This window comes from Mercenaria mercenaria, unplaced genomic scaffold (genome assembly GCF_021730395.1).
Source record: "Mercenaria mercenaria strain notata unplaced genomic scaffold, MADL_Memer_1 contig_3260, whole genome shotgun sequence".
NCBI classification, from domain to species: Eukaryota; Metazoa; Mollusca; class Bivalvia; order Venerida; family Veneridae; genus Mercenaria; species Mercenaria mercenaria.
The window spans coordinates 22579-40385 of NW_026461382.1; the positions used below are offsets into that span (position 1 = coordinate 22579).

General features: G+C 33.8%; 1 protein-coding gene across 1 annotated transcript in view; it reads left to right on the top strand.

Annotated features, from left to right (window-relative positions):
• LOC128552883 (serine-aspartate repeat-containing protein F-like) overlaps window positions 1-12127 on the top strand; it is a 31221-nt gene extending 19094 nt beyond the window's left edge. Inside the window, exon 7 of the mRNA XM_053533952.1 lies at window positions 1147-12127. Coding sequence (XP_053389927.1) covers window positions 1147-3507 — 2361 coding nt within the window. The 3' untranslated portion in view covers window positions 3508-12127. The remainder of the gene's footprint in view (window positions 1-1146) is intronic.
• The last annotated feature ends 5680 nt before the right edge of the window (window positions 12128-17807 follow it).

The window sequence follows — 17807 nt, forward strand, 5'->3', positions numbered from 1 at the left end:
AAGATTAATCTTTTTTCATTTTTGTACAAGAAATCAATAATAAGTCTTGAAAGAAATAAAAACATACTAGAAAAAAAGGAAAATAAGGAAAAAAAAATTTGGTCCCAGTAGGGCTTGAACATACGCCACCCCCCCCCCCCCCCCCCCCAAGAATTGCAGTAAAAGTAGGTTTATGGTAGGAATTGAATACTCTTCAAAAAGGAGGTTCTCTATTAGTGATCTAATACCTTAATATCTTTTTCTACTACTGATATCCCCATCGCAAATTAAAATCAAGCCTTATTCACAGAACAGAAATTAAGTTATTTGACCCTAATATTTAGTTGAAACTGTAAGCAGCATCATAAACAATTTTTCTTTATGTTTTATCAGGTATTAGAATCTGCACTTAAGGTATCCGGTCCACAAATAAGAACGTTTTATATAATAGTGCTATTAAAATATATCACATATTGATGCCTGGTAAGCTAATTTAATGTTGGTATAAATAGTAGTTTAATGTTTTAGTCTGCTGGAAAAGAAATGATAAATTACATGACAAAAATGTTATAGAATGTTTACTACCCTTTAACTTTATAGTTTTCAATGATATTTCAACAGATGTCAAGTTTTAAAAAGGTAAGACTTATCATTTCGCAGTCAAAAGCATAAGTGTAGTTATTCGTGCATATTATTATGGTCAATATTATTTACTGATTATTGTTTAGTAGGCACGGCTCTTTCAAATGATACACTTGGGGTCACAAGACATCGAAATGTCATCTATTTGTGGATCGGATACCTTAATGAATAAGCAGATACAAAAGTCTCATAAAATGTGAAATGTGAGACTTGATAAATAATAAATTATTACCAACATTGTTGACACTGATCCATTAAAAAAGAGTGGCTCTCCCACATTACATACAAAATACGTCATTTGTAATATTTTTACCAAAATGATTTTACGTTCATTTGCAGACACAGGGATATTGTAAATGTAACATAGTATACAATGACAATGAATTTTGGTGCAATGTTATTCTGTATTAAACTTAATTTTATTCAAAAATCTTATTTATATTTGAATACTAATAAACATTTCCAATGTTGTGTTAAAATATGCTGGTTTCAATATGACGGGTGCTTTGTGATTTAACTTTATAGGAATTTTGGTCAAAGTGCGTATCTGACGAAGAACAAAGAAACTGTAATGTTGTTATCGTATCAGACAAAAGCGAAGAGAAAATATCTGGCACTTTAGAAAGTGATATTGATCATAGCAAGGAGGGAGGAAGCGGCAATAAAGACGAAATATCTGACATCGCAGACAACGTGCCTGACCCAAGCACACCACAGAGAGGTAGTCAGAGAGGTAGTTACAAAGATGGCAAAATAGCTCAAACTGCAATTATCGAAACTGAAACTAGCAAACAGAAAGAAAGCGGCAAAGACGGCAAGATATCTTGCACAGCAGATATTGATACTGACCATTGCAAACAGGAAGGCAGTTACAAACAAATCAAAATATCTGTCTCTGCAGAAAGTGATATTGACCCCAGCAAGGAGGAAGGGAGCGGCAAAAAAGGCAAAATACCTGGCACTGCAGAAAGCAATGCTAAACCAAGCGAGGGTGAAGGAAGCGAAAATAAAGACTTGATATCTGACATTGCAGAAAGCCTAACTGTCCGTAGCACACAGGGAAGTGAAGACAAAGAAAGCAAAATGTCTGACTCTGCAGATAATGCTGCTGACACTAGTAAACGCGAAGGAGGAGTCAAAGAATGCAAAATATCTGACATTGCACAGAATATTATTGAGCCTAAGACAATGGAAGGAGGCGCCAAAGAAGGCAAAATATCTGACACAGTAGATATCATATCTAACCCCAACAAGAAGGAAGGGAGCGACAAAAAAGGCAAATTATCTGGCAATGCAGAAAGCGAAACTGACTGTAGAAAGCAGGAAGGTAGCGACAAAGATAGCAACAAACTAAGCACTGCAGAAACCGGTACGAACCCTTGCAAGAAGGACGGAAGTGGCAAAGAAAGCAGAATTTCTAACATTATAGATAGCAAAACTGACCCTGGCAAACAGAAAGAGGTCGGTAAAGATGCCAAAATATATGGCACTGCAGATAGCGTATTTATCCCTTGCAAACAGGAAGGTAGAGACAAAGAAGTCAGAATACCTGCCACTGCAGAAAGTGAAATTGATCCCAGCAAGAAAGAAGGGAGCGGCAAAGAAAGCAAAATACCTGCAGAAAACGATGATGAACCTAGCACAGGGGAAGAAAACGACAATAAAGAAGAGGTATCTGACATTGTAGATAGCTTTACTATCCCTAGCACACAAGGAGGTTGCGACATAGAAGGTATATCTGGCTCTGCAGGTAACGTTGCTGACCCTAGTAAACGAGAAGACGGAAAAGAAGGCAAAATATCTGACATTGCAAAGAATGTAACTGAGCCTAGCAAAATGGAAGGAGGCTGCAATGAAGGCAAAATATTTGACACTGCAGATATCGTGTCTGACCCTAGTAATCAGGATGAGAGCGACAAAGAAGACAAATTTACTGGCACTGCAGAAAGCAATATTGACTGTAAAAACCAGGAAGGTAATGACAAAGAAGGTAACATACCTAGCACTGCAGAAAGCGATACAGACCCTAGCAAGGAGGTCCGATGTGGCGAAGAAGGCAGAATACCTGACACTGCAGATATCGTATCTGGCCCTAGCAAACAGAAAGGAAACGGCAATGAAGGCAGAATATCTGACATTGTAGAAAACGTTACTGACACTAGCAAAGAGAAAGAGAGCGACATAAACGGGAAAATGCCTGGCACTGTAGATATCGTAACTGCCCTTTCCAAACAGAAAGGAAGCGGCAATGTAGGCAGAATATCTGACATTAAAGATAGGTTAACTGATCATTGCAAAGAGAAAGAGAGCGACAAAGAGGGCAAAATATCAGGCACTGCAGATAGCGTACTTGACTCTAGCAAACAGGAAGGTAGAGACAAAGAATTCAAAATATCTTGCACGGTAGAGAAAGTAACTGACCTTACCAATCAGAAAGTATGTGGAAAAGAAGGCAAAATATCTGACACTGCAGAAAGCTATACAAGTAACGACGAAGTAGGTGCGGAACCCTGCAAATCTGCTATCTGTACTGATACTAATGAAATCATTTGTAATTACATAATGCAATTAGACAGTAATGACACATGTTTGAAACATTTCCGGAAGTATGTTACTGTGTGCATAAACACTTGCTGGAAAGCAGTAATAAGTGATCCACCTGTACAGCTGAAGTTCAATTTTACTGGTAAAAGCTTCGAATATGTCTATGAAAAGTATGGACTTAAAACATACACTTTCAATAAGCCTTATCGAGACACAAGCAAGGAACATAATGAAATTGTATTGGTTGTGTGGCCGCCTTGTATAATCTATGAACATGACAGCCATGAAGAAAACGTTTTGGCGGCTGAAAATGCTCGTGTCGTCGTCAATAATTTAAATTAGTGCTAAAATCATTTGAACGTAGCAAAACTATTTAATATTCGTTTGGGTAACCTTTAGAATATTGACAACTGAGCAACTTATATGTAGAACAGGACACAACTCGAATGACGTATCAAAACGATGGCAAAACATAGGAAATTCACATGTGTTCTTTAGACCTCGATCTGCTATTTTTGTCAAGCAGTAATATATATAATTAGGTAATTATAACGTAATAATTATGCAACTGCCAGGACAAAACAAATATTATTAGGCGATTTAACATTCTTCTGTACAATCCGGAGATATATTTGGACCAGTACCAAGCTGAGAAAACCATCTTGGACGAGCCGCCAGGCGAGTCCAATACGGTTTTCCCAGCTGGGTACTTTATCGTATGTTTAACATGGGATTGTTGAACCGTCCAAATAGGAAAATACAGTTTTGTTTGTACGAACGTGAGTCCAGTGCGGTAATATATTGTATGGTCACGGGTTGCAAATAAACGTTCACGATTACTAGATAAATGAAATAGATATAGAATAAAATTACTTATCAAATAAAGAAAATATTGCAAACAATTTAATAATTTTATATACCTTACAGTAAGATGTATCAATTGTATGAGAAATGGATATATTTTATTATGTAAATGTACATAAAATTCAAAGACACCCACCAAGATTGATAACAAACAACAAATAATTAGGATGAATAAATGTAGTCCCGTTGTATCCCTTAAGGTACGTTTCCGTAATTGGGATATCACTACAGTGATATTTTGGGCATTTGCTGGGTTTTGAATTCGGATTCTTAGCGCCACAGCGCTGAGATAATATTGTAGAGCTACATAATTACTATCCTCTATCGTATTTTGTATTTTCCATAGGATCTACAGTTTTGTCTCATTGACAAAACAAAATGAGTCACATGTATCTAATTTCCGTATTACCACTCCAAACGAAATACTACGTTTCGTGACAATATTTTGAATATTTATCGTCATTTTCCGAATGGATGATCTGACGAGATTAAGACAGAAAATATAGATGAAATTCAATAATATCATCTCATGTTATATTCCATTAACAGTGGTAGAGAGTTTGTGATAACATCAAATTACAGGTTTTTTTATAGGTCGTGTTTATAAACACAAATGTGTGATCACTTTCATTTGTTTGACCTTTTTTACTATTACGATAATGGCGTCTTTAGTTTGACAACAAAATCCAGTTATCGAATTTTCACTATACCTTCTCTGTAAACCGAACTGAAGATATACAATCAAAAATAAGAGTCAAAAGATTTGGAATTAAGAGGAAAAGAACGAACAGCATATTTGGAACAGTTATGAGGATAAAACTTCTCGCACGCCGTTGAATGCATTGTCAGAGACTCAAACACAGTTTTAATGTTACTAGTATTAGATCCATCGGAAGCACCGAGAGCAATGCAAAGAGTGAAAATTGCAGACTCTGAAATAGTAAAAACTATGTAATAAAATACTAAATGGATAAGCTGTGATCCTGTGATCAGTTTAAAATTTATATTTTTTTTACAAAATAATTGTTATATTTCAAATTAAGAAACTAAGGCATAACATATGCCATACAATTAGATGCATTAGTTTATTCTGATATATTTTAGGTCTATTGTTAAGCAAGTTCTTCAACTTATATTAATCGCTCTCGACACCTCATTCCTGATAGAATCCATCGCCACGTTGGTATGACAGAAGAGAAGACATTTTCCCTTTTAAAGCTGAGCGCCAAGCAAGGGAGCTACTGGTACCATTTTTAACGTCTTTGGTTTGACACGGCCGGGGATCGAACCCACAACCTTCCGCACTCAAAGTGGACGCTCCACCACTAGGCTCTCGAGTTTGTTGAATAATAATTATATGGATTTTATGTACATTATCGTAGGAACATTTTAATGCAATTTACTACATAAATTTACATAAAATCCATATAATTATACAAACCGACATTGCATACAAAATACAAAGGATTAGGACAAATAATTTTATATCTTTTATGTCCCACTTGTGTCCTACGTACATGTAGGGTACTTTTTCATGATAAGGATATTACTGTCTATATTTCATGCCAACAAATGTCGGAATAAGCTCTGGTCGGTACCACCTACCAGCTCCTAATCTAAGAAATTAGCACGGTCCATCAATGTGTTATGAGCTTATCAGAATTAGAGAAATAGTATTGTACATTTGCTAGGATTCGAACCTGGACCCTTGTGGGGACAGCGTCTAGTGCTGAAATAATTTTCAAGCTACAATTCTCTTTCGGATTTTTTTTTGCGGTATCCTTTGCCATAGGAATTACAAACATAGATATAAGATATGATTACACAAATTAATATGCGTAATATGTTTATTGCCCTGTAACTCCATAAGAAGTTTTGTAATGAAATCTCGAGTACTTTTTTGTCATTTTCCAGATAAACGACTGTCTGTTTGCCAAGGCCTTAAACACTTTTAGCAATTTAGAAGAATGACGTGAGTGTGAAACACGTATTCTTAATTAAACATAGAAATATGAAATAAATCACTTTTCAATAAGCATTGCTAGGCTAAATGAAATTTATACCTCTGTATAATCATAGTATTATACTTTAGTTTAACATAATGTACATGTACTATCTGTTTATTAAATAAACACACACATTTCAATCAATATACTATGTTATTGATAGGTTGTCGTAATAACATTAATTCTGTAACTGAATAATTTGCCATGACCATGTCTCAAAAGCTAGAAGTAGATATCATAATGCATTTACCAATAAAATAAATTGTTCTTACACTATGATGGTTAAAAGCATGACTGTATAATTACATGGGATTGGATCATGGCCTTTCGCTCTTAAAGAAGGGGTCCGGCCCATGATTGGATTGTGTTTATATGTAGGTGAATTGAGTTTAATGACTTGTTATGAATTCTCTAAGACAAGGCTATTCGCTCAATATAGGCTAGTACTTACCACCTACTATTTTTATATGGCGTTTTAAGAATGGAACTTTGATGGTCATTTTTTTATTTTATAAAAATTTAAATTTGTATTGGTGCATGGTGTATATTTTAGTGGCTGCCTATAACTTGTTTGTTGTCAGGGTAAGGCTTCGCACCATGTACTGTTCGCTACGATTTTAACTTGTCGAAAACCAGGTCAATATATGAAAAAGTGTTGATGTAATTTTAATAGTTGATGATCTTATCTAAGTAAAGACTTCATGTGAATGGGAAAATCGTAAATGGTATTCTTTTTTGGTCATATAATATAATACATGTATGTTGTTGTTTTTATTTAGTTTTGCAGATTATATATTGCAACATATAAATAAGAAGATGAAACAGAACAGATAGATATAATTTACCATTACATCATCGGCAAACAATGTCAACATCAACATAGCACATTGTATCTCTATTTTACGATTAAACAATCTTATTTTATTATAGTCCAGTTTCTGAGGTTGTAGGACTATGTAAGGGGCCCGTCTATACAGAACAAGACGGCTAACCCAAAAATTATCATTTCGACAATATCTTAAGAAATGAGGGAAAGAACTTTCTTGAAATTCAGCTCACGCTTCGAACAGTTTTAACAAAATCTGATAATGACATCAAATAAATTTGTTCATTTTTAGCTCAACTTTTCGAAATAAAAGTAGAGCTATTGCACTCGGCCCGGCGTCGGCGTCGGCGTTGGTTAAAGTTTTTGATAAAGTCAAATATCTCTGTTACTATTAAAGCTATTGACTTGAAACTTAAAACACTTATTTACTATCAACGTCTACACCAGGAGAAGCAATCCCCATAACTCTGATTTGAAATTTGACAGAATTATGCCCCTTTTTAACTTAGATGTTTTTTGTTAATTTTTTTTTATTAAGCCAATATCTCTGTTATTATTAAAGCTTTTGACTTGAAACTTCAAATAGTTATTTACTATCAAAGTCTACACCAGGAGAAACAATCCCCATTACTCTGATTTGAATTTTGACAGAAGTATGTCCCTTTGTAATCTGGAAATTTTTTAACTGGCAAAGCTCTAATTCAGAGTCAAGCACTGAGAAACGTCGCGAGCGCGCTGTCTTACGGACAGCTCTTGTACTACTTCAACCGTATTATGAAACAAGTCACAAAAATACACTAAAATATCTAGAATTTAGTTCTATCGGTAAAGGTTATGAACGGCAAAAAACAACAAAATGACGTCATTGTCATACTCTGTCAAAAAAGATCATTTGATATTTGTTTGATATTTTACCAGTTTCGACAAGTAAATCGGAATCCTTATAAATGATATTCACCCATTTTCTAAACACACAACAACTACGCTTCCTCTTGTGATTTTTAAAACATAGGACGTGGTATTAAAATAAATAAAATTTTATCTCTGTGTTATTCGATATTTTTTATCTCTTAGCATGTTATTGCCGATATATTGATCTCAATGTATGAATAGTTTTCAAAAAGTACATGCAGAAATTTTAGGATATTTGCAAAAGAGTAAATTGCAGATGTGGTGTTTTATTTAGCATATATGTATCTCACTTCCTATCCAGACGAGAAACCGTATAAAATTCAACAAGGACTTCCAACTCAAAGCAAGAAATTTAGCTCGACTAAACACAATTTATTGAGAGTTTTCCTACTCTTCCTTGCGTTGCATCTGTGTCCAGGTTCCTAGTTCATTTTGATGCACATTCACTTATCTCTTTGTCTCTGTTATTAATTTCGCGATTTAATTCAAACGTAAACCTAATATTGCATGCAACAGAGGATGATGTTATCATTCTGCAAACAAAAATTCTGCGAGAGACCAGGTAAAAGTGTTACATAGAAATGTATAAAATGGGAAGAAACTTTGAGCTGTCATGGATGTTATATGTAAAATGTATAATTGTGCTCGTGCTTGTTTGATGAAAGTCTGTAATTCTGTATTTATGATTGTCCATAATACTGTAAAGGACCGTTAACACTTTGAGGTAAGTTTTAAATGATTTAAGAGAACTTAATCGAATATAACCATCATGTTATCATAATTACTATATCTAAAGTAATCTAACGTATTTGATTATATATTCAAAAGAACTTCATCAATTAGTAAGCAGTTACATTAATTTGGCCCATGCAACCGATTAACAATCTGTTACATATGACAACGAATCGATCACCATGTTTGATTGTTCGTAAGGAAAAATGATAAGATTTCTTAATAAAAAAATCATATTTTCATATTCATATATATTCATATGACATTAAGTATAGGAAATAAGACGAAAACGATCCAATATGTAAAATACTGGACTGTCCGAAGCGCGTAGTTCCAGTATTTTACATATTGGATCGTTTGAGGCTTATATCTTACTTAAAACATTGTTTTAATGACATAACCAATCAAAAAATTACATATAAACCATTGACGTAAAATATTTTTAAAATAATTCGGTTTTTATTCATTTTACCGCATTTAATAACAGTTGCTATATGATTTAAAATACTCTGTAGATCCTCATGACTATTTTACGCACGTTTTTCTCATAATGCACGACTGCGTTTTTCTCGGGTTTCTCGCCTTCGTAATATTGGACTTTCGTTAGCCCGGGATTCTCGTGATGCTATTGTGTTTACACATGTACACTGATGTACGGAATAAACAGTAGTATTCATGAGTGGCGGCGAGAGGAAAGAAATTTTGTGACATTTTAGAAACAAAAAACTGGATTTATTTTAATTCATGGCAAGGATAAAGTGATTATGTTCTTTTCATTTAAGTGTGTACAAGGAAACGTTCTTTGTGTTAAAATTTACAAGGGTATGGCGGATTAAGATAATGTTTCACTGAAAGCAGTTGGAGTCGGACAACTGGAGAAAATGCATGCTGCATGTGCACTAAATGAGAAAATGGGTTATTTGTTTACACGCCTGACAATATACTGTTGTGATTTATTAGTTCAATGACAGTTTTTGTTGGGTTGTACATGAATTTGCCCGAAAATCTTCAAATTTAGTGCAAGAAGACTTACAGAACAGACATTTTTTAATATATTATCGGATATAGCTACCAGGCTACTGGTAAGTCGAAATCATACTAAACTTGTGATATTATTTTCGTTCCCTTTAAATGGTTAATAAACGATGCATAGTGGCGAGGCGGAAGCTGAAAACTAAGGAAAACTTGCTTTCAATATGAATTTTATTGATGCACTCGAAGCTACCCTTATTTAAGTATTATCAGGCTGGTAACATTGCCTAACATTTTACTGTGCTTTCACTTACAACTCTTTAAAAAAATAAAATATTAGTTGTAAAAAAAAAGTGTTCATACATCTGCACTAGAAACAAATCATTCACCCTAAATATACTGAATAAAGGTATTGGTGCACAAGTTTGTAGCAATAGAAAGCCATTGAACCTTTTTCCGTTTTAACACTGCATGAAAAACTAATTTTAGGGCTTCAAAAATTATGCATCATAAAAATCTGAAAAAAGAGAAGTAATTCTAACAAAAACCGAAGGCAACAAAGTTATTTCTATCTTAACATGCATCATACGTTATGCTTAATAAATGGACCAAGTTTGAAAGAATTATCTTCATTATTTTTCAAGAAATATTAGTTTTTATGTCGAAAGCCCGATCGGGCAATGTTACCAGCCTGATGATCACAATGGATGTTTAATGTAGTCCCAACTGGAATACTGAAAAATATATTTGATATCATTCACTTTGAATCTATTAGATTTATTTTCACTAACATCTCAGTAGTTCATAAAATAGCATAAAATGAAATAGAATATACGAGTACAAAATTAAAAGATATTTCGACAAAACTAAGGTTCATGCAAGTACATGTGTCTCTTAATTGCAGTTGTTTTTCTTTTTCAATAGGCAATCTCACAGACTGAACAAATGTGAGCAAATGCTTCACAATGGCTTCAAACACAAGAAATGAAGGCAATTTATTCTACGTAGGGTGCTATAAACGTTTATTTTTTTGAAAGGAACATCCTGTTTTTTACAGTTTTTTTCAATACGGATGTAATACTCAAATAAACATAAACTGTAACTGTCAATACCCACAACAAATCTATGAGCTGCACCATGAGAAAACCAACTGCGCAGTCTGGCCAGGATCAATGCTGTTCGCTTTCAAAGCCTACTGCAATTTGACAAACTGTTATCGAAAAATATGTATCCTGACCAGACTACGTGGATGCGCAGGCTGGTCTTGATCCATGCTGGCCGCAAACGCACTATGTTGGTTTTCCCACGGCGCGGCTCATATCATTTTCAGGGGTTTACATGAACATTAACGTGTAAGCATTTGTTTAGTTTTTTTCTATGTACAGATGAACGGATAAATTCGGAAAATGTGGAATGTGACATAACAAAATATCAGCTATGGATGCAATGCTTCACTTAATTTTCGTAAATCGTGAATTATTATTACTATTATTTTTGTTTCCCGAAGGGCGGGCACTTTGATTGACACTTTGTCCGTCTTTCCGTCCGTCCGTCCGTTGTATCACTTGAAAAGTATTAACGGCATTTTATTAAAATTTCACATAATCACAGAGCAATCAAAGAGCAGTGTCAAAGAACCATAGCTCTAGCTGTTGGATTATCTCCCTTTATTATACAAAAAAAAGGCTTGTCCGGAGCATTACTTGAAAAATATTAATGACATTTCATTTAAACTTAATAAAATCATAAAGGCCATTGACAGTACGGCCTCTAAGAACTATCATGATTGGTCTTATAAAACTGCTTTTTAACAGAGAGCAATAAATTCTTGCACAATTTTTAAAACTGGAAGCGTGAACAATATTGAAGAAATTGTTGCTCTAGGAAGTCATCGTTTAGGGAGTAAGATTACGTTGACGCATGCAGAATATGTATAATGCTATTTTTAAAATTTTGCGATTTTGTCCAGATATATTATGCACTAGATCTATACATAAAATTTAATTTTGATATTAATTTTCCTTTTTATTATCAGTACTGTGTTATTTTATTGGACTGCTTTCATTTGATTACAATATTTCTATATGGAATTACGCTACATGTATTGATAAATATTGGTCTACACGAAGACATTGATTCTGTATATAAATCGTTTTCCTCGTGCAATCCAATATTAAATACACAGTCCAATATTAAAATAATATTGGACTCCACGTGAAAAATACTGTACTAAGTCCCATTGAAAGCAGTCCAATATTAAAAATACAGTACAGCGAGAACAAAGGAGTGACGTCATGACAATGTTTTAAGGCATTATAAACATTTAAGGAGCTTTCATTTCGAACTCGAAGTACTGATATTATGTCGATATACAGCACATCTGCGTTTGTTAATACAATAAAAATCATACTTAACTGTAAATTTTCGTTTTAAGTAATTTGAAGTAACTCAGCTTGTAACTTCAATATTACAGTTTTCAGACGATACAACGTTCATGTTTTATTGCAAAGAATATTGTTCCTCTTATATAATTTAGTTCGTAAACGACAGTGAGACAAAATATATTGAATTCTTACATGATGTTTTTTGTTTTGTCTTTTATATACTACGTTTGATAGTTGCTTTTACAATGATAAAGCTTATATAATATGTGTTTCAATTACAGAAGTGGTCTACTATTTTAACAGATAACATTCTGTTTAATAAGTGGAACAGAAATTATTGTACAAAAGATAACCAACAATTGATAACAAGACACTGTGTTAGAGACAAAGATTACAAGAAAAATTGTTTCTTCATAGGATGATGTGTATAGATCCCTGTGGCACCTAAAAGTTTGTTTCCAAGAGTTAGGTTGCAAAAAAATGTAACCGAAGCAACAAGCAAGTGTTTGATATATAGATATGTTGCATTCGCTTGCATCTCTGGAGAAAACTATTTTTGAAAATTGTTCTTGTGTTATTCTATGAACAGTATCTTGTATATAAACCTTCAATTCAGAGAAGACAAACTATAAATATTTAAAAACGTCTGCGAAGTCATGACGCTGCAGTGGCCCACAGTTAGTTCACAGGAGCACTAGCAAATACCGCATGTACAATTGCGTCGTCTAACCCTTGATAGTAAGGGTTCCTGATATGACAATAAGTAAAACATTTACCCTCCGAAGGGTCCCAAGTTTTTCCCCAGGGATCGTACTTGAAAAGACTCGGTAGAGCACATCTAGCATATGATATATATAAATAATCATACCTGTAAGTCGTCTTGTAAATTAAGAAAAAAATATTCTAAAACATTCTACCATGCGTAGCAAACTGATAAGTCCCATAGCTTAGATCAAAATGATCCCTTGTTCATGATCTGACTTAAGTGGAGATTGACATTTTAAGGATTCCAAATAAATCAGTGAAGAACTTTGAACTGAAAAGTTAAAAACTGTGGACGGACGCCGCATACAACACAATACAATAGCCCATCTGTCTGTCTTTGACTAAGGAGTGACCCAAGTTAGCCCTGACTACTAGTACATATGATCCTAATAACTGCTGACTGAAAGAAAATGAAAAATTTGGACGCAGATGCAGATCAATTACGTTTAAACGCTACCTTAGAAAAACAACAACCACTTTAGCGGGTAATAAATAAGTGCTTGAGACAATCAGATGACAAGATCTCGTCACTGAGATGTGTACATAGTCTAAAAAGCTATCTGACATATTTATGTTTTGTTTCTTATGCTTCGTCTCTCAACAGTATGGTATAAATTTAGTTGAGATGTAAATGACACAGTCAAAACTGGAAACTTGAAATCTGATGCTTGCGAGTAGAATATACCATTATTTTGATCTTACACGGGGAACAAAAGTATGTACTTTTTATTTCGTGTCTGTTCAATGATATAACCGAAATTCCGAAATTCTAGCAATCGCATATTTTAGTGTGATGGTCGTTTTTCTTAATGTACTTGTCTGCTTAGATGTTCATCTGTCTGTACTGAAGTAGATCTATATTTAATAAACGTTTGAAACTGATAATATTTCATATTTTGTTTTCAAGTGCATTTTACGCACCTATTAATTCAACATTATGCTTTTCTTTATGTTAAAAGTAGCATTAAAAGTACAATTGAAAATACGACATGAAGGATGCCTTGGTTGTCGAATAAACTTTAGCTTTAAATATAAGATAATAATCAGATAAGAATCAGTTCTTCCAGAGGTATCTTCAAAATTGGCATAGGATAGAAGCTGTATAGTTATTGCCGCTTTTGTGGCGACATTGCTTACTAGTAGTAATGCTTTTGGGAATATAAAGATAAAGAATACGGCACCTCAGTGAATGCAAATCTATTTTCCAGTAATGACAGAACTAATGGATCAGTCTTGAATCACACTACTTTCCACTGAGAAATAACTTTTAGCAAGAAATAGAATACAAAACAAGAGACACTTATTTAAAATAATTCTTCTCTGTTTCTAAATAGAACAGACAGAACAAATGTTGTACAGATCATTGGTGAAGTTAATTGATAATAACTCATGTATACGCCTTATGAATACTACTATTTACTATCACTATTTGTTGAAAATGGCAATGTTCTGGTATATTTACAAATTGTTTACTATCTTTGTACATTGTTCACGTGTCTTTGTACTCGTATCTTTGTACAATGTTCTCGTCTCTTTGTGAATGCGATTCAACTGGAAACAATATGTTTTATATGTACAAGACATTTATTTTTACAATTCCACGACAGCACAAATGTGAGCATGATACAAAGGTAAATGCATTAATTTCAAGTTTGTCTTTAAGTTTTAACAGCTTTACTACAGCCTAGTGAATATGTTAGTTTTTATATCAAAGATATAAACTCATATACTTTATATTTATTTATTTTCTTCAAGTGTAGACAATCCTTTTTAAATGTTAATAGCTTTACTAGACATAGAAATCAGTTGTGTCTATAGAGTAACAGTCATTTGTAAATGTAATACAATAACAGTAGACCTCAAGCCTTTTAATTGTATTACACATCTACACTGTGTTACATGTATTGATTGAGTACTATTTCAAACCAGTTGAATAGAACTTAAATATACTGTAGCATGTTACTTTTGTATTTATATTTTACACTACATGTTATAATTGTTCATATCAACATATAAAACTATATGTAGCAATTGTATGAAATCTGAGACTAGTAAACCTTTAAACTGAACATGAATACAAATTTCCACACGAAACTTCCCTTTATGACATAGTAGAACAATACTAATAATATTGTAAATTTGTATATTAAACTGACATCCATATTGATAAAACTAATTGAATTTCACCTTTTGGAGGCCGACTGTTTTGTGTTAGATAATTGATTATACTACGCACAGTTGTTTTTTTTGCGCGTCTGTTACCATGCAGCATTTTGAGATGAAGGCTGCCATTAACTTTGTATGCATTTGTATCATTATTCATATCTCATTTTAAACTTCTAAATCTTGCATAGGAATCCTTCTTTTGATTGCTATGTATATATGTACTAATACAAAGTCTGTAAAAAAAACTAACAAGAAAATACATCTAGCCTGAAGTGTCCTAGAACGAGAGTAAGGGATTTCTATTTCGAATGATCTTACCGACATCCTCGACATTTTTATACTTGTTGTGCTTGACCGTGTTGTCAGTAAGAAGGTAAGTCGTTTCATATACCCATCAAGACCCGCCCGCATAGCTCAATTAGGGAGAGCGTAGATCTACGGATCGCGGGTCTTGAGTTCGATCCCCGGGCGGGGCGTGTGTTCTCCGTGACGATTTGATAAAAGATATTGTGTCTGAAATCATTCGTCCTCCACCTCAGATTCATGTGGAGAAGTTTGCAGTTACTTGCGGAGGAAAGGTTTGTACTGGTACAGAACCCAGGAACACTGGTTAGGTTAACTGCAAACCGTTACAAAATTGAAATACTGTGTTATATCCAAAACAGAAACATATACCCATAGAATGGGAATATCATATCCTTTAGATATTGTTTAATATGATATTCCAGAATTCAACACTTTTATACTTCCTATAAATTGGTTCCATTTACGACCTCCATCCAAGTTAGCAAATAAAATAAATGCTCATGCTTTTGTTCCAGTACAAGTGTTATCCATCTTTGAATGGTTTATAATAAAATTGCTTACCAAGAACTGAGCATTACAGATCCAGATACTAAGCCGCATGTAATTTCGTCAATTAAACACTGTATCCGCTAAGATCAGATGAATATATTTCATACGGTGAGTTTGTTTCATGCAATGTTGTTAAAAAGGGTAATTTATATATGTATAAATTCATTTTGATAATATAGACATGGGTAATATATAAATTACAACTTTATTCTACCTTCATACACGTTTCATACAGAGTCTAACCCTATGTAGTATCATGTTCTATTCACACTAGTCCTATATTATATCCCTCTCTGTGCAAGCAAGGAAAACTAAAACTGACGCCAATTTCTATACAATGACATATTCAATGGCGTTGCACATTTAATTTAAAAAGCCTTACAATACAAATGATAAAATGTAAAACCTCACACCTGCTGTAATCAAAACAATTATCAAAACATTAAAAATAATCCCATGAAGTGTCTAAAATACAGTCTCAAGATGTTTTTTTTTATTGTATCAAAGCTAGTGATCTTCTTTTGCTTAATGGTAACGGCTGTTCATTCCACAGTTTTGGACCAATAGTTACGAAATTTCTATCATTAAATGTTTTGCACTTTTTGTATGGAACAACATAACAACAATCAGAATTTTCTGCCGATTTTAAACCTTGTCTACTATGAACATACTCTGTAATAAGTAGTTCTGTTTGACACATAGATGTTCTGCCAATGTGACAGATGTACATGAAAGACAGTATCTTAAACTCAGTCATTGCTTTCACTGGCAACCAATTTCATTCATATAATGCTTGTTTGGAACTGTCAAATTTCCCCCTGTTAAGGACAAGTTTTGCACACATATTTAGAATACGTTGCATCTTACGCACCTTAGGTACACCAAATAGAATGACATTGCAGTAATCCAGATGTGAAATAACTAAATACAAAACTAAAAGTGGCTGCTTTAATAAATTTTCGGATGTTTTTAATTCGTAGGTAATTCAACGTGGCTGTACGGCATTTGCTATTTACATGATCTTTAAAGTTCCGGTTTCGTCAAGAAATGCACCAAGATATCTAACTGTGCTTTCATGTTTGATATAATCACCAGCAATGTTAACTGAATTTGTAAAACCTTTGCTCAAATAAGGTCTGCTTCCAAACATAAAAAACAACAGTTTTTGAAGTGTTCATTTTCAGTTTGTTTCTAATCATCCAGTCATTGATTATAACTGCGCACCGTCCGAGGTCTCCGACCGTTTGTGATTCTAAGGTGAAGGCTATTATTTGCTAATATATGATCATCACATAGACTGATATGGAGATGTGATATGGAGATGGGAAACACAACCACTCGAAGGTCTTGATTGTTTTCATTCTTGACATGCTTAATGACATAATTTTATAAATATTATGCTGAACTTCATTTACCCGAGGAGTAATGTATCGGACGTCATGCGGCAATTTGACGTCTAATTTACCACTGTTCAGAGTTCAGATGCGTAGGAATTGAACCACAAGGGCGTTAGCCAGAGTGGTTAAATACTGAAGCATCTGAACGATGAACCATGGTAAATTAGACGATTAATCACAAGAAGGCATTGCTTGTTTTTATTCTGACATGTTCATCGACATATTTTAATAAACATTATGCTGGGCTTTTTTTACCCGAGGAGTAATGTATACGTCATAATGCTCTTCTACAGGTCCACGCGTCAACCGAGTCATCAAATCGAGCCATGTTAGAATATATAATTTTGTTTATAAATGATAGAAAAGGAAATATAATGTAAAAATAAGAAATGAATTAATTGCTTTCAGAGTTCATGCGAAAAGAACGACATAATTGGATCGGCAAATCCACGAATCGCGCTGTCTTCAATGTAAAAATCTCTATTAAGCTAAACTCAGAGCTAAATTTACAGCATACACCAACATTTCTTAAAATATAAACAACTTTATTTTAAGTTCATACCACCATTTTCTGATTTAGCGCATATATAATCAAACATTGTGTCTGAAATCATTCGTCCTCTAGTAATTCATGTGGAGAAGTTGGCAGTTACTTGCGGAGAACAGATAAGTACTGGTACAGAACCCAGGAACACTGGTTAGGCTAACTGCCCGCCGTTAAATGACTGAAATACTGTTGAAAAACGGTGTTAAACCAAAAAAA